This window comes from Mirounga angustirostris, unplaced genomic scaffold (assembly GCF_029215605.1).
Source record: "Mirounga angustirostris isolate CCGP_5_RB_7025 unplaced genomic scaffold, mMirAng1.0.hap1 SCAF_3, whole genome shotgun sequence".
In the NCBI taxonomy this organism is placed as follows: Eukaryota; Metazoa; Chordata; class Mammalia; order Carnivora; family Phocidae; genus Mirounga; species Mirounga angustirostris.
The window spans coordinates 163,448,614-163,474,983 of record NW_026991711.1 but is presented as its reverse complement, the minus strand read 5'-3'; the positions used below and the strand labels follow the sequence as shown (position 1 = coordinate 163,474,983).

Genomic DNA, 26,370 nt, shown 5'->3' with positions numbered 1-26,370 from the left:
CACACTGGGCATGGAGTCTGCTTAAGATTCTCTTTCTCTCCTTCTGCCCCACCCCCAACTTTCGCTCTCAAAAAAAAAAAAAATCATAAAGTACGAGTCACACCTCATACAAATTAAATCCAAATGTTTAGGAATGGAAGCCTGATGTCAATATTTATTATTTTTTTATAGTTTAATTTTTTTTAGTAATCTCTACACCCAGCATGGGACTGGAACTCATGACCCTGAGATCAAGAGTCACATGCTCTTCTGACTGCACCAGCCAGGCACCCCCATATTTCTTAAAAGATTCAGTGTGTAGCAAAGCTTGGTAACTATTGCTGTACATTCTCAACCCTACAAGTACATCAGAATAATCTGCACAGCTTTCATAGAAATATCTGATGCCCAAGGCGCCTCTCTATTAGACTCTGAATAAACTGGTTTATGGTGGGGCCTGATCTTCAGTTTTTTTTGTTTTAAGTTCTGAAGGTGACTTTAATGTACAGACCAGGTTAAGAATGACTCACATTATCAAAGGATGCACTGATCCAGCCATGGCTTCCTACTCACATAAATATGAAAAAAGAATCATTTTCAATAAAAATTTGATTTATGCCAATGTTACAACCCAAGAAACATATCATGTTAGATAATCTACTTTTATTAGAATCACAGAACATAAATTATTAATTTTCATTTTGGATTAATTGAACCAGTATTTGTGAAATACATTTTTTATTAAGGGGAGTTAGTCCTAATGCATCCATCAAGATAATCACAATGGCAATAAAAACCAGAGTGCATTGGCTTTTTTGGACTTATGCTGGACATCAAGGGAATCACTAGAATTGTAAGCCCCATGAGGGCAGGGAATTTTGTCTCCTGCACACAAAATAAAATAGTGCCTAGCACATAGAGGCCACAAACATTTATTTAAGGAATGAAGGATGACAGTAATAGGAAGCAACACTATTATATATGGAAAATAATCCACTGTTCCAACACAGCCCATGTATTTTAACTTACCCTACTTCCAAAAAAAGAATTGAAGCAGCTCAAAATAAAGGTATTAAAGCATAATAATCATTAACTTACTGACAGAAGATATACAACCAAAAAAAAAAAGAAAGAATAATTCTGTGGAGCTATCTTAAACTAAAATTACTATTTTTCTGTGTAGATTTTATAAAGTTGTAACCAATGCCCGCAAATTTTGAAAATATATGTTGTGTTTTTCTAAGATTTTATTTATTTATTTGACAGAGAGAGACACAGCGAGAGAGGGAACACAAGCAGGGGGAGTGGGAGAGGGAGAAGCAGGCTTCCCGCTGAGCAGGGAGCCCGATGCGGGGCTCGATCCCAGGACCGTGGGATCATGACCTGAGCCAAAGGCAGATGCTTAATAGCTGAGCCACCCAGGCACCCCTGAAAATATGTTTTCACATATTTTATTTATTCATTTGAGAGAGAGACAGAGACAGAGAGAGCACAGAGAGACAGAGCGAGAGGGAGAAGCAGGCTCCCTGATGAATAGGGAGCCTGATGTGGGGCTCAATCCCAGGACCCTGGGATCATGACCTGAGCCGAAGGCAGACACTTAACCGACTGAGCCACCCAGGCACCAGAGAATATTTTTACTCAATGTTATAATAGCAAGAATTTTTATGTTCCTACATTTTTTACAAATATCTATATAATATTTAAGCTGGTATGATTTAGCAATTCCTATATTGTTGGACATTTCGATTGCTTCTGATTTTCTATTTATAGAAACAGCACTACAAAAAAATATTCATGATTTTTGTCTTCTCTTAGATAATTTTATCCATTATTTATGACTCTTTTTTTTAAAGCACTCTTTTAAAAAAATTATTTATTTGAGAGCAAGAGAGATAGAACAAAAGAGAGCACAAATGGTGGAGAGGGAGAAGCAGGCTGCCCACAGGGAGCCCGATGTGGGGCTTGATCCCAGGACCCTGGGATCATGACCTGAGCTGAAGGCAGCCACTCAATGGACTGAGCCACCCAGGCACCCCCATTATTTATGACTCTTAATATGTGTTATCAAATTGCTTTCCCAGGATTGCACCCTAACATTTTCCTGTAGGCTATACCAGCCTCATTCTATAGTGAATACTAGAGTTTCATTGATGTACTGCTTTTTCCTCTCTTTTAAGAAGAACCTTTATTATAGGAAATGTAGGAGAAAAACATAAAGATAGAAAATATACATGACCTATAATTTCATGATTCACAGATAACCTTATTAAAATTGGGGCACATATCCTTACTATAATTTAAGAGTAGCAAAACTTACCATCTTCATATTGTTTTTTCCGAGTTGTACTTTTATCAAGCGATCCATCTAAAAAGCCTTTGCCAATCTCAGACCAAACCTGAAAATAGGAAAACATACTTATTATCTAGTAAAGTAGACTTTCTAAGTAATACCAAGCAATCTAAGCCAATAATTGAGAAATTCCTATCTTACCAACAGATCTGATAATTAAGTTCTCCCTTTTAAGTGGCCTGCATAATGATTTACTCCATAGTCTCAGAGGATAGAGTGCAAGTATATTTTAATAATTTCAGTCAGGGCACTTTAAAACTAATTATAACTAGAAAGTCAAACGTTTCTTTTCTTTAAAAGATGTAGGAATGGGGAAGAAAAGGACGTGGCAATAGAGTCAATTTTCAATTTTTTACTATAACAGCACCAGTGGATGAATAAAATTCACAGGGAAATCCAAATTTTTACTTCACCTGTGATACTGATAAGCACTGGCTGAGAACCAGAAAAAAGGTTAAAAATTAGTCTAGGGTATAGAGATAGTATACAATAAAACAGGCTTCCAGTTGTTTCAAAACTAGATAATTAGCCCCTGAAAAAAACTTTAGCTTATTTAAAAGTTGTGAAAGAATGTAGGGAAAGAATATAACACTCATTAATCAATGCTAAATATTTGAATAATTATTAATAGTAAGAGTCCTTAACTCGTACCTTACAAAATACCTTACACATTTTTTAAATGTGAAAAATTAAACTATTAAAATTACTGTGAAATGTATAGTAAATGTTTATATTAGGAATACCCCTAAAGCAGGAAAGGAGTTTCTTTTTTTTTTTAAGATTTTATTTATTTATTTGAGAGAGCGAGTGAGTGCGCATGAGTGGGGGGGAGGGGCAGAGGGTGAGGGAGAAGCAGACCACCCCACTGAGCAGGGAGTCCAATGTGGGGCTCAATCCCAGGACCCCAAGATCATTACCTGTGCAGATGCTTAACTGACTGAGCCACCCAGGAGCCCCGGGAAAGGAGTTTCTAAGCATGACACAGAGCAGAAGGCATAAATTAATGATGAGAAAGCTGAATTCATTTAGCAACTCCATTCCAATGAAAAAAAGCTGAACAGACTGAAAAATCAACAACTCTTCTTGGACCCTAAGACAGGAGAGGACCCAGGGTTTAAAGAAACTAGGGAAAACAGGAAGACAGGAAAGGGCCCCAGATTAAAGAGACAGGTGAAATCAGGGAGTTACCTCTTACCGAAGCAGAGACCCACAAGCAGAAACCACCTCAGGAACCAGTCCTGGGGTAGGAAAACCTGATCTGTAATTAACAAATAGCTGGAGGTTCAGTATACACAACTCTGAGAATTAAAAACTCCAGGGAGACCCAATCATAGTCCTAACCCCCGCCCCCAAAAATATTGTGAGATTTACCTTTAAGAGCTCAACCAGGTTCCCACAGTAAATAATGAAGAAACTCCCCCTTGGGCTTCTAGCAGGGAAGCTTGAAAAAAATTTCCTTGAAAAAGGACCTAATTTGAAATAAACCAGAGCACTCTGTTCTTAACAAGGCCTGCCCTCAGAGCCTAACCTGCTGGGGTTTTGTCAGAGCCTAACTGCCTAGGAGAAGGGAAATAGCCAACTCCAGTCAGGGCTAGCGTTTCATGTGGAAGAAGGAAGAAGGAAGCCATCCTGTCCCACCCAAATGGGGAGGGGGAAACAAAAACTGAGAAACACTTATGAAGTTCACGATCCAGAGGCACAGGCTCACTAAAAGACTGACACCTAATCATAGGACTGTGGGATGCTTCCCCTTTCCTCACACCTCACCATCACATTACTAAAGGCGTATTTACACCAGTTTCTTTTACCCAGTTTGTCCAGGGATCAATAAAAAAATTACAAGGGATACCAAAAGGTAAAAAATACAATTTGAAGAAACAGAGCAAGTATTAGAACAATATATGGAGGGGACACTGGAATTATCAGATGAAGAACTAATTAATTAATTAATTTAGAGCATGCGAGAGGGGGTGGGGGGGAAGTTGGGAGGACGGGCAGAGGGAGAAAGAGAATCTCAAGCAGGCTCCACGCCCAGCACGGAGCCTGACGTGGGGCTTGCTCTCACAACCCAAGACCATGACCCGAGCCAATACCAAGAGTCAGATGCCCAACTGACTAAGCCACCCAGGTGCCCCCAGGAATTTAAAACAACTCTGCTTAATATGCTGCTAAGGGTTCTAAAGGATCCTTAGGTAAAGGATAAAGCACACAGCATGCAAGAACAGATAGGCAATGTAGGCAGAGAGATGGAAATCCTAACCACCAGAAAGAAATGTTAGAGATAAAAAACACTGTAGCAGAAATGAATGCCTTTTGTAGGCTTATTAGTACACTGGTCACAGCTTAGTAAAGAACCTCTGAGCCAGAGGATACATCAATAGAATCCTCAAAAACCGTTTCTTACAAAATTAAACATACTCTTACCAGCAATCACACCTCTTGGTATTTACCCAAAGGAGCTGGAAACTTATGTCCACACAAAAACCTGCACACAGCTGTTCACTGCAGCTTTGTTCATAACTGCCAAAACTGGGAAGCAACCAAGATGTCCTTTAGTAGATGAATGGATGAGCTGTGGTACATCCACACAATGCAATACTATTCAGTGCTAAAAGAAATGAGCTATCAAGCCATGAAAAGACATGGATGAAGCTTAAATATAAGTGAAAAATAAACCAATCTGAGGAGTTTACATACTGAATGATTCCAACTATATGACATTCTAGAAAAGGCAAAACTAAGGATACAATAAAAAGGGCAGTGCTTGGGCGCCTGGGTGGCTTAGTCGTTAAGGGTCTGCCTTCAGCTCAGGTCATGATCCCAGGTTCTGGGATCGAGCCCCACATCAGGCTCCCTGCTCGGTGGGAAGCCTGCTTCTCCCTCTCCCACTCCCCCTGCTTGTGTTCCTGCTCTCGCTATCTCTCTCTCTGTCAAATAAATAAACAAAATCTTCAAAAAAAAAAAAAATCTTTAAAAAAGGTCAGTGCTTGCCAGAAAGAGGAGGCATGAGATGAATAGACAGAGGATTTTTAGGGCAGTGAAAATCCTTTGTATGATATTATAATGATAGATATATGTTATTATACATTTGTCCAAACCCACTGAATGTACAATACCAACTGTGAACCCTTGGGGTAATTATGATATGTCAATATAGGTTCATCCTTGGAAAAAAATGCACAATTTTGGTAAGTGATGTCAATAATGGTGAAGGCTATGCATTTGTGGAAGCACAGGGTAAATGAAAGGGGTATATGAAATCTCTGTATCTTCCTCCTTCCCTTTTTTTTTTTTTTGAGGGAAAGGGAGAAAGAGAATTCTAAGCAGGCTCCACACTCAACATGGAGCCCAATATGGGGCTCAGTCTCACAATCCTGACCTGAGCTGAAATCAAGAGTTGGCTGCTTAACCAACTGAGCCACCCAGGCACCCCTTTCCTCTCAATTTTATTATAAACCCAAAACTGCTATAAAAAATAAAGCCTTTCTTTTTTTAAAGCCCTATAAATGAAAACTGAGATAAAAATAAAGAGCTCTTAGGGCATCTGGCTGGCTTAGTCAGTAGAGCATGCAACTCTTGATCTCGGGTCATGAGTTCAAGCCCCACGTTGGGTGTATAGGTTACTTTATTTATTTATTTATTTATTTAAAGATTTTATTTATTTATTTGAGAGAGAGAATGAGAGAGAGAGAGAGAGAGCATGAGAGGGGGAGGGTCAGAGGGAGAAGCAGACTCCCAGGCGCCCCTGTTACTTTAAAAAATAAAGACAAAATTGGGCGCCTGGGTGGCTCAGTTGGTTAAGCGACTGCCTTCGGCTCAGGTCATGATCCTGGAGTCCCGGGATCGAGTCCCGCATCGGGCTCCCTGCTCAGCAAGGAGCCTGCTTCTCCCTCTGACCCTCCCCCCTCTCATGTACTCTCTCTCATTCTCGCTCTCTCAAATGAATAAATAAATCTTTAAAAAAATAAAAAAAATAAAGACAAAATAAAAAAAAAATAAAGAGCTCTTTCTGATTACTAAAAAACACATCAATAGAAATATGGCAGAGAACATATGAAAGTATCCCACATAACACAAATTGAAACACAAATGTTCGATAAAAATATTAAATGATGTTTAACCTTGTAAACAATAAAAAATAAAATTATAATCATGAAATACAATTTTTGACTTATTACATAGGCAACTATTTAAAGGATCAATAACTCTAAATGTCAGGGAACGAGCACACTAATGTTGGTGGGAAAATAATTGGGACAAGTTTTCAGAGCGCATTCCAGAAACAGAGTATACAACTATATGTGAGGAGTACGTTTTTCAGTTTGACACCTGTGAACTCAGTATACGTCCTACAAGTGATGGCATCTCAACTGTTGTCAACCAAGCAGCAGTCATGATGCAGTTGTCATTGCCTCTGCATGCATAAATTGGTTATTATTCCTGGTGGCATGATAGGACAACAGCAACACTATGGTGTTTCAGACATTAAAACATCATTTGAAGAAGGAATTTAAGTCATGTTTATGGTCTGGAAACTTCCCTTTGACAACTTCTAGTATTGTTAAGAGAATACCAGATTCCAAAAATACATAATTTGAATCTACTCAAACCCAAATTGAGAGACACTGCACAAAATAACCGGCCTGTGTTTTCTGAAAAATGTCAAGGTCAAAAAACAAAGAAAAACTGAGGAACTATTCCATATTAAAGAGGTCTGACCACTGAAAGTGAAGAAATCTGAATATGGGCTGTGGATAACAGTATTGTATGAATGTTCAATTTCCCAAGTTTGAAAACTGTGTTGTCACTATATAAGATAATACCCTTGTTGGGGTGCCTGGGTGGATCTACTGTTAAGCGTCTGCCTTCGGCTCAGGTCATGATCCCAGGGTCCTGGGATCGAGCCCCGCATCGGGCTCCCTGCTCTGAGGGAGGCCTGCTTCTCCCTCTCCCACTCCCCCTGCTTGTGTTCCCTCTCTCGCTGTGTCTCTCTCTGTCAAATAAATAAATAAAATCTTAAAAAAAAAAAAAAGAATACCCTTGTTTTTAGGAAATACAGACTGAAGTATTTAGGTGGAAAAAAGGCAAAATGTCTACTTCTCTCTCAAATGGTTCAGGTAAGGGTGGGAGCAATGAAAAGACAGACAGATAAAGAGGTAGATAATTAATGACAAAAGCAAGGGGGGCAAAATGTAAACAAATGATGAACTTGGGTAAAAGATATATGGGAGTTCCTTATACTAGTTGCAACTTTTCTCTAAGTTTGAAATTATTTCCATTTTGCAGTTCTAAGGAAAGAATGAAAAGTGAAGAGAAAGAAAATACCAGCATAAAAACATATAGAATAGGTCATCCTGGAAATAATACTGGATGTCTTTTTTAAAAAATGCTATCTTGGGATGCCTGAGTGGCTCAGTCAGTTAAGCGTCTGCCTTCGGCTCAGGTCTTGATCCCAGGGGCCTAAAATCGAGTCCCACATTGGGCTCCCTGCTCAGTGGGGAACCTGCTTCTCCCTCTGCCTGCCGCTCCCCCTGCTTTGTGCTCTCTCTCTCTGACAAATAAATATAAAATCTTTAAAAAAAATGCTATCTTGTCAACATGCACAAAAAATCAGACAACAATAACTGAGTCAAGAGTTGATTCTTTGTTAAAATATGAAGACATTTTAGGAATTCCTTAACCAATTTATTTTGCCTGGGTACATAGACTAGTTTAGTCTAGGAAGTGAATACCACTCAGGCGTCCCAAGATAGCATTTTTAAAAAAAAAAGACATCCAGTATTATTTCCAGGATGACCTATTCTGTATGTTTTTATGCTGGTATGTTCTTTCTCTTCATTTTAGAGTGATTTTTCCACCTTTATTTTTACACTCCTGAATATGTTGATAAGAAACATGTATTTTGGGGGTGCCTGGGTGGCTCAGTTGTTAAGCGTCTGCCTTTGGCTCAGGTCATGATTCCATGTCCTGGGATCGAGCCCCGCATCGGGCTCCCTGCTCTGCGGGAAGCCTGCTTCTCCCTCTCCCACTCCCCCTGCTTGTGTTCCCTCTCTCACTGTCTCTGTCAAATAAATAAATAAAATCTTAAAAAAAAAAAAAGAAACATATTTTGTAATCATCAGACATATGTAAATAAACCATTTTAATGGGGAAAAGTATATTAAACAATAACAGAGTGTTAAGCCACAGTTTCTAGTGATTTTTGTTCTAAACACATTATCTTGATTATTTAACCAAAATGTTTTTTGTAGATTTGTATAAAGTAAGGAATAATTTCTCAGAGACCCAAAATGCAGCAAAATGACCCAAGTATTATTTGAACCAAATAAATTAATATTGGGATTAAGTAAATTAATACTGAAACTGATAAAAATAGAGAATAAAATAAATTCCATATGTGAATCTAGAAAAAAAAGTAAATCAATTTTAGACTGAATTAGGCTTTCTTTAAATCATATTCATTTCATTAACATTTTAATGTTCCACTGGCTTTAACTTCTTTCTATATGGGACATAGCCTAGTTCTATTAGTTTTTCTCTTTATTCTAGAATTCAGTATTATTTTATAACATACTTGGTAAGTATTAAGGGGAAACTTCTTTAGGAAATTTAGATGCTTTTTAAATTTCAAAAATTGCTTAAAAAAAGTAATTCTTACATTTTTTAGAAATATAATTATCTTTGCTTGCTATTTTAGCCCAAAACAAGGAAATTCTACACTACAAGATCCTAAATCTTCTTCTTGAAAGGTAAAGCCTACATTATTAAACTATCCAATTTGATGAAAGAATCATTTTAAACTTGTCCCAAGACTTACCATGCCATGATTCTTCTGGAAGTGAATGACTTCCTGGTCATCTTCAAATGTACTACCCATTACCATCTGTGTAACAGACTTCATAGCAAAACCAAGCATATGCTGGCCGAGGGGTACATGCTGGGACTCTGGGTAGGAGAGCCATTTATCTAATAATTCTTCTGAAAGCTGAAAGAGAACAGAAAATCACAACAATTTATTATTTCTTCTTGCTAAATCTTGGAAAAATTCAGCAAGCAGATTAATTTCACAGTTCAACTCTAATCAAAGTAAACAATCAGGTGTTTACTTAATTTGGCTAACACTGGCTTCGCGTATAGTTATACCCTCAATGGTTCTGGTTCAGATTCTATCAAAGGGTTGATTTGCAAAACAAAACAACTACCACAATAATAAAAACAAAAAAGATAAATTAAAAGTTCAAGAGCTGGAAAAACCTTAAACCTAAAAGAAATTAAGAGACTAAAATCTAGTCTCTAATTAAAAATAAAAAAAGTTCTAAAATTTAAATATATATAATAAATAGTAATAAATAAAAAATAAAGATTCATCACAGTGCCTGTGATACGGTAATCAATAAACATGAGTATGTAAAATCTTACACATGCTTCAATGACAGAAACCTCTCAGTCTCTGTCATTCCTTCATTCAACAAATATTTATTAAATTCCTTATGGAATAAAAACAATGGGTAGTAAAGAGATCAAAAGCTTTGGAGTCAGAAAACCCTTGGTTTTCCTTCTAGCTCTGTCACTCAGAAGCAATGTGACTTTGAGCAATTTGCCTGACTCTTCCAAGGTTCAGGTGTCTCAACAGGTAAAAGCAGATGACATATACCTTGTGTGGCTGGGGTGATAGGGATAATTATACCCATGTCATATGGAGGAAAGGTTTTGTGAGGTAATATACTTAAATTTAAGTTCCCTTCCCATATCAAATCCATGGAAATTTTGTCACAGTATAAAGGATTAAAATTAAGTGTTATGATTCAGAAAATAAATGTTCAAAATGAAAAGAATCACACTACATAGGTTTATACCAACTTAAAGTGACGTATCTGGAATACTTTTTTTTTTGAGAAAGAGAAGTTTTAATAATTCCATAGTATCAAGATTAATGAGTTGAACCAGTTAATATACTTTTTTATTTTATTTTAAAAATTTTATTTATTCATTTGACAGAGAAAGAGAGAGCACAAGCAGGGGGAGCTACAGGCAGAAGCAGGCTCGCTGCTGAGCTGGGAGCCTGATGTGGGGCTTGATCCCAGGACTCTGGGATCATGACCTGAGCCAAAGGCAGACGCTTAACTGACTGAGTCACCCAAGCGCCACCGAACCAGTTAATATACCTTAAGGAAACTCTTTGAGATGGGTGAAGTATGAAGAAAACAGGAAGATAATGATTAAAACAGAACATAATTACATAATTTAAAATTACTTTCAGGTTATGAACAAAATAATCCCAGATACTTTAAAAACTTAGAATTCTATAGTTATTACTGAAGTTCACATAACTTTATACTAAAAGGTGAAAAAAGATTTTGGAAACAAACCATTAAAGTGAGGCTATTTCTTGGCAAAATTAGAAGAGCTAATTTAAGTTTGAATATAGATAACCATGTAAGTTCCAAATGTGGAAGGTAAATATTGGCAGTAAACAAGCTTTCTTGTAAGAAAAAATAAAACATATTAATAGATATAAAATAAACCCGTAAGATTTCCTTTGTCACATATCAAAGTTCTTTTGCTTCAGAAAACATTATTTTCCTTAATAAACATGGGATTTTATCTCAAAACTCTAGCAAAAGTATGTAACTTGCAACCATCTCAGATTCCAGCATAGAACTGGGAAACCCAACTGAGTGTTAAGTGTTCACCCACTAAGATACTAAAGTGCCAGACCTTACCTTCTTCATCACTCAGTCTACTCCTGAATATCTAATCCTTTTTAAGTAAGTTGTCAGGCCAAACACCATGTGACAAAGCTACACACTCATAATTTATGATCTTAGTGTTGAGCCATTTTTTTAAATTTATTCCAAGTATCACATGTCAATGCCAAGCCTTTACCTTGATCCTTACATTTAAAGGAGAATTTACTTTGGTATAAAGTGTGCATTCCATTGATTTATTTGTTCACTTAATTTTCAAAATGCTTCCATTGTTGTCTCACACTTAAGTACATGTCTTTTTTCCACTGATTTGAAATGCCACTCATCATACACGGATTCCCATTAAGAACTTGGGATTTTTTCTGGACATTATCTATTTTGTTGACTACACATGCCACTATCACAACTCTGAAAATTTATTGTTATGTTTATGCATCCTATTACATTCTTTCTTTTTTGTTTCTTCCAAATTTCTATTTAAATTCTAGTTAATTACCATATGGTGTAATATTGGTTTCAGGAATAGAATTTAGTGATTCATCACTTACATTAACACCCAGTGCTTATCATAACAAGTTCCCTTCTTAATACCTGTCACCTATTTAGCCCATCCTCCATCCACCTCCCTCCATCAACCCTCAGTTTGTTCTTTATTGCTAAGAGTCTCTTGGGGTGCCTGGGTTGCTCCATTGGTTAAGTATCTGACTCTTGAATTCGGCTCAGGTCATAACCTCAGGGTCGTGAGATCAATCCAAGTCAGGCTCCACGCTCAGTGGGGAGTCTGCTTCTCTCCCTCTCCTTCTCCTGCTGCCCCCGCCCCCAGCTCATGCTCTCTCTTTAAAAAAATGTCTCTTATGCTTTGCCTCCCTCCTCCTCCTCTTTTTCCACCCTTCCCACATGTTCATCTGTTTTGTTTCCTAAATTCCACATGAGTAAAATCATACGGTATTTGTCTTTCTCTGACTTATTTCACTTAGAATAATACACTCTAGCTCCACCCATGTCAATACAAATGGCAAGATTTCATTTTTTAATGGCTTTGTAATATTCCAGTGTGTGTGTGTGTGTGTGTGTGTGTATACACCACTTCTTTTTTATCCATTCATCAGTCAATGGGCATTTCGGCTCTTTCCGTAATTTGGCTATCATTGATATTGCTGCTATAAGCATCGGGATGCATGTACCCCTTCAAATCTTTGTTTTTGTATCCTTTGGGTAAATATCTAGAAGTGTAATTGCTGGATCGTAGCGTACTTCTATTTTTAACTTTTTGAGGAACCTCCATATTGTTTTCCAGAATGGCTGCACCAGTTTGCATTCCCACCAACAGTGTAAGAGGGGTCCCCTTTCTCCACATCCTCACCAACATCTGTTTTTTACTGTGTTGTTAATTTTAGCCATTATGACAGGTGTGAGGTGGTATCTCATTGTGGTTTTGATTTGTATTTCCTGATGATGAGTGATGTTTAGCATTTTTTCATGTGTCTGTTAGCCATCTGGATGTCTTCTTTGGAAGAATGTCTATTGATGTCTTCTGCCCATTTCTTAACTGGATTACTTGTTTTTTGGGTGTTGAGTTTGATGAGTTCATTATAGATTTTGGATATTAACCCATTATCAGATATGTCATTTGCAAATATCTTCTCCCATTCTATAGGCAGCCTTTTAGTTTTGATGACTGTTTCCTTCGCTGGGCAGAAGCTTTTTATCCTGATGAAGTCCCAATAGTTGATTTCTGCTTTTATTTCCCTTGCCTCCAATGGCGTGTCTTATAGGAAGTTGGTACAGCCAAAGTTAAAGAGGTTGCTGCCTGTGTTCTCCTCTAGGATTTTTTTTTTTTTTAAGATTTTATTTATTTGACAGAGAGAGAGACAGCAAGAGAGGGAACACAAGCAGGGGGTGTGGGAGAGGGAGAAGCAGGCTTTCCGCTGAGCAGAGACCTGATGCGGGGCTCGATTCCAGGACCCTGGGATCATGACCTGAGTCGAAGGCAGATGCTTAACGACTGAGCCACCCAGGCACCCCTCCTCTAGGATTTTGATGGATTCCTGTCTCACAATTAGGTCTCTTATCCATTTTTAATTTATTTTTGTGTATGGTGTAGGAAAGTGGTCCAGTTTCATTCTTCTGCATGTCGCTGTCCAGTTTTTCCAACCCTATTTATTAAAGAGACATTCTTTCTCCCATTGGATATTTTTTCCTGCTTTGTCAAAGATTAGTTTAGGGGCCCCTGGGTGGCTCAGTCATTAGGCGCCTGCCTTTGGCTCAGGTCATGATCCCAGTGTCCTGGGATTGAGCCCCGCATCGGGTTCCCTGCTCAGCGGGAAGCCTGCTTCTCCCTCTCCCACTCCCCCTGCTTGTGTTCCCTCTCTCACTGTGTCTCTCTGTGTCAAATAAATAAATGCAATCTTTAAAAAAAAAAAAAATAGTTGACCATACAGTTGTGAGTCCATTTCTGGGTTTTCTATTCTGTCCCATTGATCTATGTATCTGTTTTTCTGCCAGTATCACACTCTCTTGTTGATTACAGCTTTGTAATATAGCTTGAAGTCTGGAATCCTGATGCTTCACTTTGCTTTTCTTTTTCAGGACTGCTTTGGCTATTCGGGGTCTTTTGTGCTTCCAAACAAACTTTACGATTATTTGTTCTAGCTCTGTGAAAAATGTTGGTGGTATTTTGATAGGGATTGCATTGAATGTGTAGACTGCTTTGGGTAGTATAGACATTTTAGCAATGTTTGTTCTTCCAATCCATGAGCACGGAATTTTTTCCCATTTCTTTCTGAGCGCTTCCATTTCTTTCATAAATATTCTATGCTTTTCAGAGTACAGATCTTTTACCTCTTTGGTTAGGTTATTCCTAGGTATCTTATTGTTTTTGGTGCAATTGTAAATGGAATTGATTCCTTGATTTTTTTTTCTGCTGCTTCATTATTGGTGTATAGAAATGCAACAGATTTCAGTACATTGATTTTATAGCTTGTGACTCTGCTGAATTCATGTATTAGTTCTAGCAATTTTTTGATGGAGTCTTTCAGGTTTTCTCCATACAGTATCATGTCATCTGCAAACAGTGAAAATTTGACTTCTTCCTTACTGATCTGAATGCCTTTTATTTCTTTTTGTTGTCTGACTACTGAGGCTAAGACTTCCAGTACTAAGGTGAATAGTAATGGTGAGAGTGGAAATCCCTGTATAGTTCCTGACCATAAAGGAAAAGCTCTCAGTTTTTCCCCATTGAGGATATTTGATGTGGGTCTTTCATATATGGCTTTTATGATGTTGAGGTATGTTCCATACTTGTTGAGGGTTTTTATCAAGAATAGACGCTGTAGGGCGTGTGGGTGGCTCAGATGGTTGGGCGACTGCCTTCGGCTCAGGTCATGATCCTGGACTCCCGGGATCGAGTCCCGCACTGGGCTCCCTGCTCAGTGGGGAGTCTGCTTCTCCCTTTGACCCTCCCCCCGCCATGTGCTCTCTCTCTCTCATTCTCTCAAATGAGTAAATAAATAAATCTTAAAAAAAAGAATAGATGCTCTATTTGTCAAGTTTTTCTGCATCTACTGAGGAGATCATGTGGTTCTTACCCTTTCTTTCATTAATGTGGTGTATCACGTTGATTGATTCGCAAATACTGAACCACCCTAGCAGCCCAGGAATAAACCCCACTTGGTCGTGATGAATAATTCTTCTAATGTACTATTGGATTTTATTTGTTAGTATCTCATTGAGAATTTTTGCATCCATGTTCATCAGGGATATTGGCCAGCAATTACCCTTTTTACTGGGGTCTTTGTCCAGTTTTGGAATCAAAATAATGCTGGCCTCAGAATGAGTTTGGAAGTTTTCCATTTCAATTTTTTGAAAAAGTTTGAGAATAGGGTTTTTTTTTTTTTTAAGATTTTATTTGACAGAGAGAGACACAGCGAGAGAGGGAACACAAGCAGGGGGAGTGGGAGAGGGAGAAGCAGGCTTCCCACCGAGCAGGGAGCCTGATGTGGGACTCGATCCCAGGACCCTGGGACCATGACCTGAGATGAAGGCAGATGCTTAACGACTGAGCCACCCAGGCACCTGAGAAGAATAGGTTTTAACTCTTCTTTAAATGTCTGGTAGAATTCCCCTGGGAAGTCATCTGGCCCTGGACTTTTGTTTGTTGGGAGATTTTTGATTACTGATTCCATTTCTCTGCTGGTTATGGGTCTGTTCAAATTTTCTATTTCTGTTTCAGTTTTGGTAGTTCCAAATTGCCCAGTTTTTTGGCCTATAATTTTCCATAATATTCTCCTTTGATTATTTGTATTTCTATGGTGTTGGTTGTATCTCTTTCATTCATGATTTTTTATTTGGGTCCTCTCTCTCTCTCTCTTTTTTTAATAAGTCTGGCTAGGGGGTTATCAATTTTATTAACTCTTTCAAAAAACCAACACTTAGTTTTGTTGATCTGTTCTACTGGTTTTTGATTTCTATATCATTGAATTTTGCTCTAATCTTTATTATTTCCCTTCTTCTGCTGGCTTTAGGCTTTATTTGCTGTTCCTTTTCTAGCTCCTTACGGTGTAAGGTTAGGCTATATATTTGAGACTTTTCTTGCTTCTTGAGTTAGCTCTGTATTGCAATATACTTCCCTCTTTGGACTGCCTTTGCAGTATCCCAAAGGTTTCAGACTGTCCTGTTTTCATTTTCATTTGCTTCCATGTATTTTTGTATTTCTTCTTTAATTTCTAATTAACCAATTCATTCTCCAGTAGGATGTTCTTTAATCTCCATGTATTTGTGGTCGTTCCAAATTTTTTCTTGTGGTTGACTTCAAGTTTCATAGCATTGTGGTCTGAAAATATGCATGGTATGATCTCAATCTTTTTGTACTTCTTAAGGGCTGATCTGTGACCCAGTATGTGCTCTATATTGGAAAATGTTCCATGTGCACTCGAAAAGAATGTGTATTCCACTTTAGGATGAAATGTTATGAATATACGTTAAGTCCATGTGGTCCAGTGTACCACTCAAAGCCATTTTTCCTTGTTGATTTTCTACTTAGATGATCTGTCCATTGCTGTAAGTGGGGTGTTAAAGTCCCCTACTATTATTGTATTATTATCCAGATTTTATTTATTTATTTGACAGAGAGAGAGAGAGAGAACACAAGTAAGAGGAGTGGCAGGCAGAGGGAGAGAGAGAAGCAGGCTCCTCGCTGAGCAAGGAGCCCGATGTGGGATCATGACCTGAGCTGAAGGCAGACGCTTAACTGACTGAGCCATCCAGGTGCCCCTATCAATGAGTTTCTTTGTTTGTAACTGATTTATATATTTGGGTGCTCCCAAGTTGGGGACATAAATATTTACAATTGTTAGATCTTCCTGATGGATAGACCCCTTAATTACTATATAATACCCTTCTCCATCTCGTTACAGTCTTTGGTTTAAAATCTACTTTGTCGGGTGCCTGGGTGGCTCAGTTGGTTAAGCGACTGCCTTCGGCTCAGGTCATGATCCTGGAGTCCCTGGATCGAGTCCCGCATCGGGCTCCCTGCTCGGCAGGGAGTCTGCTTCGTCCTCTGACCCTATCCCCTCTCATGTGTTCTCTCTCTCATTCTCTCTCAAATAAATAAATAAAATCTTTTTTAAAAAAAATAAATAAATAAAATAAAATCTACTTTGTCTGATATAAATATGGCTACTCTGGTTTTCTTTCAGCATCCATTAGCATGATAAATGGTTCTCTATCTCCTCACTTGCAATCTGCAGATGTCTTTAGGTCTAAAATGAGTCTCTTATAGGCAGCATATAGATGGGTCTTTTTTTAAAATCCATTCTGATACCCTATGTCTTTTGATTGGAGCATTAGTCCTTTTACAGAGTGATTACTGAAAGATATGAATTTAGCACCATCGTGTTACCTGTAAGGTTGGTGTTTGTGGTGATGTTCTCTGTTCATTTCTAGTCTTTGTTGCTTTTGGTCTTTTTTTCCCCCAGAGTCCCCTTTAATATTTCTTGCAGGACTGGTGTAGTGGTTACAAACTCCTTTAGTATTTTTTCTCTGGTAAACTCTCTCTCCTTCTCTTCTGAATGATAGCCTTGCTGGAGAAAGTAGTCTTGGCTGCACATTTTCCCCATTCAGCATGTTGAATATATCATGCCACTTTCATCTGGCCTGCCAAGTTTCTGTGGAGAGATCTGCTGTGAACTTGATCTGTCTTCCCTTAGAGGTTAAGGACTTTTTTTTCCCTTGCTGCTTTCAGGATTCTTTCCTTTGTCTGTGTATTTTATGAATTTGACTATGGTATGTCTTGGCGATGGCTGGCTTTTGTTGAATTTAATTGGAGTTCTCTGTGCTTCTTGGATTTCAACGTCTGTTTCCTTCCTCAGATTAGGGAAGCTTTCAGCTATAATTTCCCCAAATAAACCTTCTGCTTCTTCTTCTTTCTCCTGGGACTCCTATTATATGAATGTTATTACACTTTAAGGAGTTGCTGAGTTCCCTAAGTCTACATTCTTGATACAATACCTTTCTTTCCCTCTTTTTTTCAGCTTTGTTACTTTCCATAATTTTATCTTCCATATCACTGATTTGTTCATCTGCTTCATCCATGCTTGTTATCACTACATTCAGTCAGTTTTGCATCTTGGTTATAGCATTTTTTATTTCGGCCTGACTAGTTTTTAGTTCTTTTATCTCTGCAGTAAGGAGTCTCTAGTGTATTCTTAGCACTGCTAAGCCCACCAGGCATGTCCCTGGTAATGATGGCACAGACCTCTGAATGTCAGACTCTGCTCTTCACTGTCTATAAAACTTGCAGTGTTCAGCTCCTTTCTCTTTCCCAGTCAATGGTTTTGAGCAAAGAGTTTCTCTTGTGCAGTTCCCTGCATGTGCTTTCACTTTCTCTCTGTCCTTTCTCTCTTGTTCCTCTCTCCATGATCAGGGCTCCCTCTGCTTTGCAGTACCTGCAGCTCTTCCCTCCCTCAAACCAACTCTCCACAGCTCCTACCTTACATGATATGGTGGTTTTTTCTACCTCCAGTTGTGCAGTTTTGCTGTCTCAGTCCTCAGATCAATTTCTTGGGTGTTCAAAATGATTTTGTATTTATCTAACTATGTTTGAGGGACAAGGCAAGCCTAGGGTCCCTTTACTCCTCTGCCATCTTAACTCCTACTATTCTCTTTCAAAATGTTCCAGAAGAGAGACTGACTTCCAGAATGGTGGAATGAGGGCCTCAGTGATATTGCTCTCCCTCTAAAATAATGCACACAGGGGAACCTGGGTGGCTCAATTGGTTAGGCAACTGCCTTCGGCTCAGGTCATGATCCTGGAGTCCTGGGATCAAGTCCCACATCGGGCTTCCTGCTCCGCAGGGAGTCTGCTTCTCCCTCTGACCCTCCCCTCTCTCATGCTCTCTCTCTCAAATAAATAAAAATCTTTAAAAAAATAAAATAAATAAAATAACATAATGCAAACACATGCAAACCAACCAAACATGTTGTAACATGTTGGCAGTTAACCAAAACCCAGTGCCCACTGAGAAGTGTCTATTCAACAGCAATTGAACCTCGGTAAAACAGTGGAGTCTGTGATGTTTTAACTCAAGGTTATTTCCAGCTCTCTTCTCCCCCCAGCCAAGTAGTAGCATGGTGGCCAAAAGCCAACAGCATTGCAGAAACCTGACATCTTTCGAGTGTTATTAAAAGCTTCATCACCACTGGTCACCAAAACGGTCACTGAAAATGGAGTAGAGAATCCCAAGACTCTCTCCTTCTCCAAAAGCAAGTAATGAGCTGGCTAAAGTTGTCAGAATCAGCTTCCAACAAATTCTATAATGCAGTAAAAAACTTACAACAGCCAGAGGAAAGCTTGAAGAAGAAAGAAGCTGCTACTTTGTGGCAAGTAAGCACTGTGGCATTTTAAACAACCTGCCTACCATCCCCAAACCCCAGGTAGGCAGCAGCTGTGAGAATAGCAGTCCATATTCCTGGTGCAGAGTGCCAGGAAGAAATAAAGACATTATTCTCCAAGAATTGTAGTTATGAGTCTCAACCTGCTTGGCAGCTCCCATCACGGACTGGTGCAAAGGCCTCCCTTTGTTTTACACAACCCAACATTCCCAGAGTGTTCCCAGGACACGTCTTGGGTGGCTTCTGCCAAAAACGTTGAAAGGCACAGATATTGGCCACAGCAGCTGGGGCAAGAAACAACACTTAGAACAAGCAATAAACAGGCCAAGAAGCCTGGAAGGAAGAGATTAGGCAAAGAGACAAATGTGGGAATCTTTTTAAAGTTTCTCCATATACCAGGGAATTAAGAAAGCCACACACATACCAAAGAGCAGGATACATGCTCAGAGAAGGCCTGAGAAGAATAAACTTTCACATATGCCAGGTCTTTTGGCTCCAAAGAAGTAGGAAGTAAAAGCTAAGGTGGATTTATAAAAGGCCCAGACAAGTGTTAAAGGAAGGCCCAAAGGCAAAGCCAATCTACAAATAGTAGAAGAGTATTTTTTTCTTTTTACTTTTCTTTTGTCAAGTGTTTAAGGTAAATCTGTCAAAACACCAGCTGACCATTAATCTAACAAAACATGCTTCAGTGGCCACACATGAGAATACAGACCTTACAAAAACAGTTCAGGAAAGACATTAAATAAGCAAGCATCAATATCCCACAACAAATAGCAAGAACAAACTCTGAGAACGATAAAGAATCTAATTTCAAGAGCTGCCATCCACAGCTGTGCCCCCTCCAACAGTCTGAATCTCAGTCCTCAGGACATGGGATCTTTCTTGGGCCCTCTCAGCCCTAGAACTGATGACTGCTCCTTATACCTGCTATTCCTAAATTCTTTAGAGTTCTCTTTACTTCTCACTAGTCAATCTCTCACTCTCCAATCCTGTTATACTTAATAATTCTTTATATATATATATTTTTAAAAAATTTTATTTATTTATTTGTCAGAGAGAGAGAGAGCACAAGCAGGGGGAGTGGTAGGCAGAGGGAGAAGCAGGCAGAGAGAGAAGCGACTCCCTGCTGAGCAGGGATTCCCGATGTGGGACTCGATCCCAGGACCCCAGGATCATGACCTGAGCCAAAGGCATATGCTTAACCAACTGAGCCACCCAGGCGTCCCAATAATTCTTTATATTAAACTTCCCCTATTTAAGTAATTATGTGCTTTCTCTCTCCTGATTGGACCCATAATGATAAAGACCTTTAGAAACACTAACCAAGTTTTTCTTGGGGAAGGTACTCCAGAGCCTAAAGACATTAAAAATATAACAGAATGTTTGGCAATAAAACAAGAAAAGAAAAGGTATTAGAATTGGAAAAGAAATAAAAACTGTCCATTAATTTCAGACACTAGGATAAACCATTAGAGTTAAGAAGGAAATCTAGCAAGGTTAATGACTACCAGGTCAATATGTAAAAATCAACTGTATATATCTGCAAAAAACAAAAAAGGAAATTTAAAAACATTACCATTTATGATAGCATCAAAACCCCACCAAATATCTAGAAGTAAATTTAATTAAAAATGTACAAGACCTTTACACTGAAAAGAAAAAAAAAATTATTATTAAGAAAAACTAAAGACCAAAATAAGTGGAAGGGACACTTACAAGTTTCCATTATACATGAAGATAACTTTACATAAATCAAGTGACATACACAATCACCTGGTTTATGATAAAGGTAACATTACAGCACAATAGAAGAAGGATGATTCTCAGAACAAGTCTCAAACAAAACTTAAATATCTTTGTAACATTAGAATAAATAAAGATACCTTACATAGGACACCATAAAGGCAAAACAATAATAAGTTGAACTACACTAAAATTAGTATCTGCTCATCAAAACATAAGTTTAAGAGCATATAAAGCCAAGCCACAGAGGAAGATAATTAATATAGCCAATGAAGTTCTCTAATTTGGAAATTTTAAAAACCTCTTAAAAATAAAAATAGAGAAAACCCCAAAGAAAAATAGGCAAAAGACGTGAAATAATGCTACATCAAAGTGAATATCCAACAAATGAAAAGAATGTTCATTTTTATTAGCCATCAGGAAAATACAAATTAAAATCACAGTGAGAAACCTCTATACATCTACCAATACCAAAGAACAGGGAAGACGCAGAAAAAGTGGAACTCTTACACACTGCTGTTAGACTGTAAATGGTAAAACCACTCTGAAAAACTATCGGGAGGCATCTTTTTTTTTTTTTTTTAAGATTTATTTATTTATTTTAGAGAGTGAGCAAGCACACATGTGCATGGGGGTTGGGGGGACAGAGGGAAGGGGAGAGAGAGAATCCCAAGCAGACTCCCTGCTGAACACACAGCCTAATGGGGGGCTCAATCCCACAACCCATGATATCACAACCCCAGCTGAAACCAAGAGTCAGATGCTCAACCAACTGAGCCACCTCAGGCACCCCAGCAGCATCTTCTAATGTATGAATTCATTTAATCCTTAATACTACGAGACAAGTAACCATTATTTTTTTTTAAAGATTTTATTTATTCATGAGAGACAGAGAGAGAGAGAGAGAGAGGCAGAGGGAGAAGCAGGCTCCCAAGGAGCAGGGAGCCCGACGTGGGGCTCGATTCCAGGACCCTGGGATCATGACCTGAGCCGAAGGCAGACGCTTAACCATCTGAGCCACCCAGGCACCTGACAAGTAATCATTAGACTCATTTTACAAATGAGGAAATGCGTCAGGAAAAAAGTAAGATGCCCAAGGCTACACAACAAAAATCACAGAATTCCTATTCTAACCCAGGCTGTCTGATGAAGAGCCCGTGCTATCAACCACTATGCCTCTATGTAAGTAAAAAAGGTAAGAAAGTATATCCATAGAGTAACCAACTATGTTCTTGTTAGGTAAGAGGGAAACTAAAACCACAAGATTGGTGAAATTCAAAAACAGAAAGTGTGGGGCACCTGGGTGGCTCAGTGGGTTAAGTGTCGGGACTCCTGATTTTGGCTCAGGTCATGATCTCAGGGTGGTGAGAGTGAGCCCAGCATCGGGCTCTGCACTCAGTGGGGAGTCTGCTTAAGATTCTGTCTCTCCTTGTCCCTCCCCCAAGGTGCACTCTCTCTCAAATATATAAATCTTTTAAAAAAAGGGTGGCTCAGTAAGCGTCTGACTTTAGCTCAGTCATGATCTTGGGGTCCTGGAACTGAGCCCCGAGCTGGGCTCCATGCTCAGTGGGGAGTTTGCTTGTCCTCTCCCTCTACCCTTTCCCCTGTTCATGCTCTTTCTCTCTCAAATAAATAAATAAATTTTTTTTTTTTAGATTTTATTTTTATTTTTTGACAGAGAGAGAGAGACGGTGAAAGAGGGAACCCAAACAGGGGGAGTGGGAGAACAAGGCTTCCTCCTGAGCAGGGAGCCCGATGTGGGACTCAATCCCAGGACCCTGGGATCATGACCTGAGCCGACGCTTAACAACTGAGCCACCCAGGTGCCCTAAATAAATAAAATCTTTAAAAAAAAAAAAAAAAAGAAGGTTTTTCTGAGATTAAGGGTCAGGATGTGGGCCAAGAGTAGATTTAGTAGTAAGACAAATACAAAGTGGTAAAAAGTTTGCTGTCAGAAACTCAGAGTTGAGACTGGTTCCAACATTTAACAAAAGGAATGCTTTTATGTAGTATCACTAATTATTTAGTTAAAGACCCAGTACTTGATAACCACTAGACATTAACCTTTTTTTTTTTTAAGATTTTATTTATATTTGACAGCGAGAGAGGGAACACAAGCAGGGGGAGGGGGAAAGGGAGAAGCAGGCTTCCCGCCGAGCAGGGAGCCCGATGCGGGGCTCGATCCCAGGACCCTGGGATCATGACCTGAGCCGAAGGCAGACGCTTAACAACTGAGCCACCCAGGCGCCCCTAGACATTAACCTTCTTGAGGGCAGCTCTTTATACTGGTAATCTTAGCACCTAGCAGTATCCAGCAAACCTTAGGTGCTCAATAAATATTTAGTGAATATAACCAACTCTCTTTTTCAAAATGACTGTCCTGTCTCTACTACAAAGAATAAGTTATGTTTCTGACAGAGAGTAAGAACTCTCTCAAAAGTTATTAGATACTGGGGCACTTGGGTGGCTCAGTCTGTTAAGCCTCTGCCCTCAGCTCAGGTCACGATCCCAGGGTCCTGGGATCAAGTCCCGCATTGGGCTCCCTGCTCAGCAGGGAGTCTGCTTCTCCCTCTGCCCCTCACCCCACTTGTTTTCTCAATCTCTCTCTCTCAAATGAATAAATTTAAAAATCTTTAAAAAAAGTTATTAGATACTTCTTTAAACATTCAATTCTGTCTTACTAGTAATGTATGTCATGACCATATATGTAAAGTCATTGAACATCAGATCTTTCACTTTATAAAACAAAGAACGGTTTTTGATTTTTTAAAAAGAAAAAAAAAATCTGATGAAAAATACTGAATAATGCAGTAACACCAGCAGGAAACATAATTCTCCCCAAATCAATTACTGCATATTAGCAGCTTCCAGAAGAATCAAAGAAACCAAACATATAGTCCTAAAAAGTCCATGAATAAAAGGCTTTGTTCTTAGAGAAAATTCAATAAACTGAGTTTTGGTTTTAATTATTCAATGGATTACTAAGCGTTGTTCCTAATGAAAATTCAAATATTCAGACTATAACTGACAGGTGAGTAGTTCATAGTTTTTTTGAATTATACAGTAATACAGGTCAATGGAAAAGAAAATCAAGTAATATAAATGAAAATATAGAAATTAATTTAAATCACCCTAAATTCAACCCAGATGAAGATAACTTACAACATTTTTGTATATAACTTTTCATTAGTTTTTCTATATGTACATCCATCCATCTATATGTGTGCATATATGTGTGTATATAGATCTATTTTGGAAAATGTAATGATACTATACAAACTGTTTTGTATGCTGGTTTTTTCACTTGCCATTATGTTATGGGTTGAAATTTATCCCCAAAAACGATCTTACAGTCTTAAGTCCCAGTACATGTGAATGTGACCTTTTTGGGCAATGGGGTCTTTACAGATGATCAAGTTAAAATGAATCCATTAGGGTGGGCCTTAGTCCAATATGACTGTGTCCTTATAAAAAGGGGACGGACACACACACACAAACACACACACAGAGACCTCCTTCCAAACATGAAGGCAGAGAATGGAGTGATACATCTACAAGCCAAGGAACACCAAAGATTGCCAGCAAACCACGAGAAACCAAGGAAGTTGGCATGGAACAGATTTTGCTTCACAGCCCTCAGAAGGAACCAGCCCTGCTGACCCCTTGATCTTGGATTTCTAGCTTCCAGAACTGTGAGACAATAAATTTCTCTTGTTTAAGCCACCAAGTTTGAGATACTTAGTTATGCCAGCCCCAGCAAACTAGTACATCTTAAAATCATCCCCCTATATTAATAATTAATAAATAAATGTCTCTGCCATCTTTTTAATGTTTTTATTCCAATCCATTTTATGGATTCACTATCATTTAAATAATCCTCTACTATTGGACATTTAAGTATTTTCCAATTTCTGCTAATAAACAATGCTTCAGTAGTCGTCTTTGTACATACATGTATTTCCAACTGGCTTCCCTTAGATATGAAATTGCTGAGTTAAATAGTAGTCATTTTTTAAGCTTTTGATATATATTGCCATGCTGCCCTGCAGAAAGCACTTATCAATTTAGAGTCTTATCAGCAATATCAAAGTGTCCATTTCCCATACCTCTGATAGCACCAGCTATCGTCATTTTAAAAAACCTGTCAGGTCGCCTGGTGGCTCAGTCGTTAAGCGTCTGCCTTCGGCTCAGGTTATGATCCCAGAGTCCTGGGATCGAGTCCCACATCGGGCTCCCTGCTCAGTGGGAAGCCTGCTTCTCCCTCTCCCACTCCCCCTGCTTGTGTTCCTGCTCTCGCTGTCTCTGTCAAATAAATAAATAAAATCTTAAAAAAAAAAAAATCTTTAAAAAACCTGTCAGCCTAACACGTAAAAAATATCTCAACATTGCTTTAATTGGATTATTCTGTTAATTATTGGTAGGGTTTAGACAAGCTTCAAATATTTAAAGGCCATTTACACGTTTTCTTCTGCATGTTCACTTCAGTCATTTTTCTTTTGGAGCTTATATTTCTTAATAGTGTATAAAAGCTTTTATACACAGCTGGTTTTTAAATGAAATCCAGGGTGTATCTTTCCTCAGTTTTGAGTGATAGGTAGGCAGTTTTCTGGTGAGCCTTCTTATATGAGACATTACACATTAAAGAAAAAAACAGCTATACATGGTATTTCTGAACACCAAATTTGGGACCCAAATGGTATCCTCAAACCTATTAGGACAATGTGTTACTTATCAGAGATTTGAATTGTGACTATCTCCCCACAGTATCAGATTACTGCTGATTATATAACTAACAGATTAAGTGCTGGTAAAGTCTTTTTTTCTTTTTTCCTTTCTCTTTCAGCCACAAAAATTTTGTTATGAATACTGTCCCTTGTATCACATTACTGTATAGCGATTTGCCCATGGCTTCATCTACTTGTTTGCACAATCCTCTATAAAACAATGCAAATATTACAAAAGACTTATGCAGGATTTTTCTCTAGGCACATATCTAGTACATCTGCTAGAGGATTATGTGAATCTCTTCTAATTTGTGAATCTTGACCAGTTTATAGTTGGTGAAAATTCTAACTACCTGTTGATGAGCTTCATTTGATAGTTCAGTGTTACATACTGACTTATTACCGCTGGTAATGTCTAACTCTGTGATAAATCCTTTCATTCCTAATAGACTGCTTTTTTTAAGACAATCCCTTCCAATTTTTTCATGTGTGGCAGATGTGCATTTACATGTACGACAGAATTACCCAGTGGCTGAATGACAGGAATGTGTCTATGCTAGACTATTCTTTCACCAACTATATTTATATGATACATAAGCTATAAAGACTATCTATGATATACATATCTTTGATATACAAACTATAAAGACCTGAAAAATGTATACTATCAATCTTATCATGTGTCATGAATAAGGATACAATATAATTTAGACTTTTTCAGAATGTTCATATTAAAATATCAAACCAATTTCAACTAACATAAAATTAATTATATTACAGAAAAATAAGGCTTGAGATAAAAGTGCACCTGGAGGCAGACTTACAATTTAAGAGAGAAGATTTTAGAGTTTATATCAGCTGTTCAGAAAGAATACAAACGTTCTTTTTGAAAAAAATCTTTAGGTAATTTTTTAAAAAAGATTTTATTTATTTATTTGACAGAGAGAGACACAGTGAGAGAGGGAACACAAGC

At 38.3% G+C, this 26,370-nt stretch overlaps 1 protein-coding gene across 4 annotated transcripts in view; it reads right to left on the bottom strand.

The window, feature by feature from the left end:
* The window catches only part of LOC123838933 (cytochrome P450 20A1), a 76,967-nt gene that overhangs the window by 32,385 nt on the left and 18,212 nt on the right, over nucleotides 1-26,370 (bottom strand). For all 4 annotated transcript variants that reach the window (XM_045868167.3, XM_064586949.1, XM_045868169.3 and 1 more), the window contains 2 exons: nucleotides 9,150-9,317; nucleotides 2,300-2,378 (listed from right to left, as the gene is read on the bottom strand). In XM_045868167.3, the coding sequence (XP_045724123.1) occupies nucleotides 2,300-2,378; nucleotides 9,150-9,317 (247 nt within the window). The remainder of the gene's footprint in view (nucleotides 1-2,299; nucleotides 2,379-9,149; nucleotides 9,318-26,370) is intronic.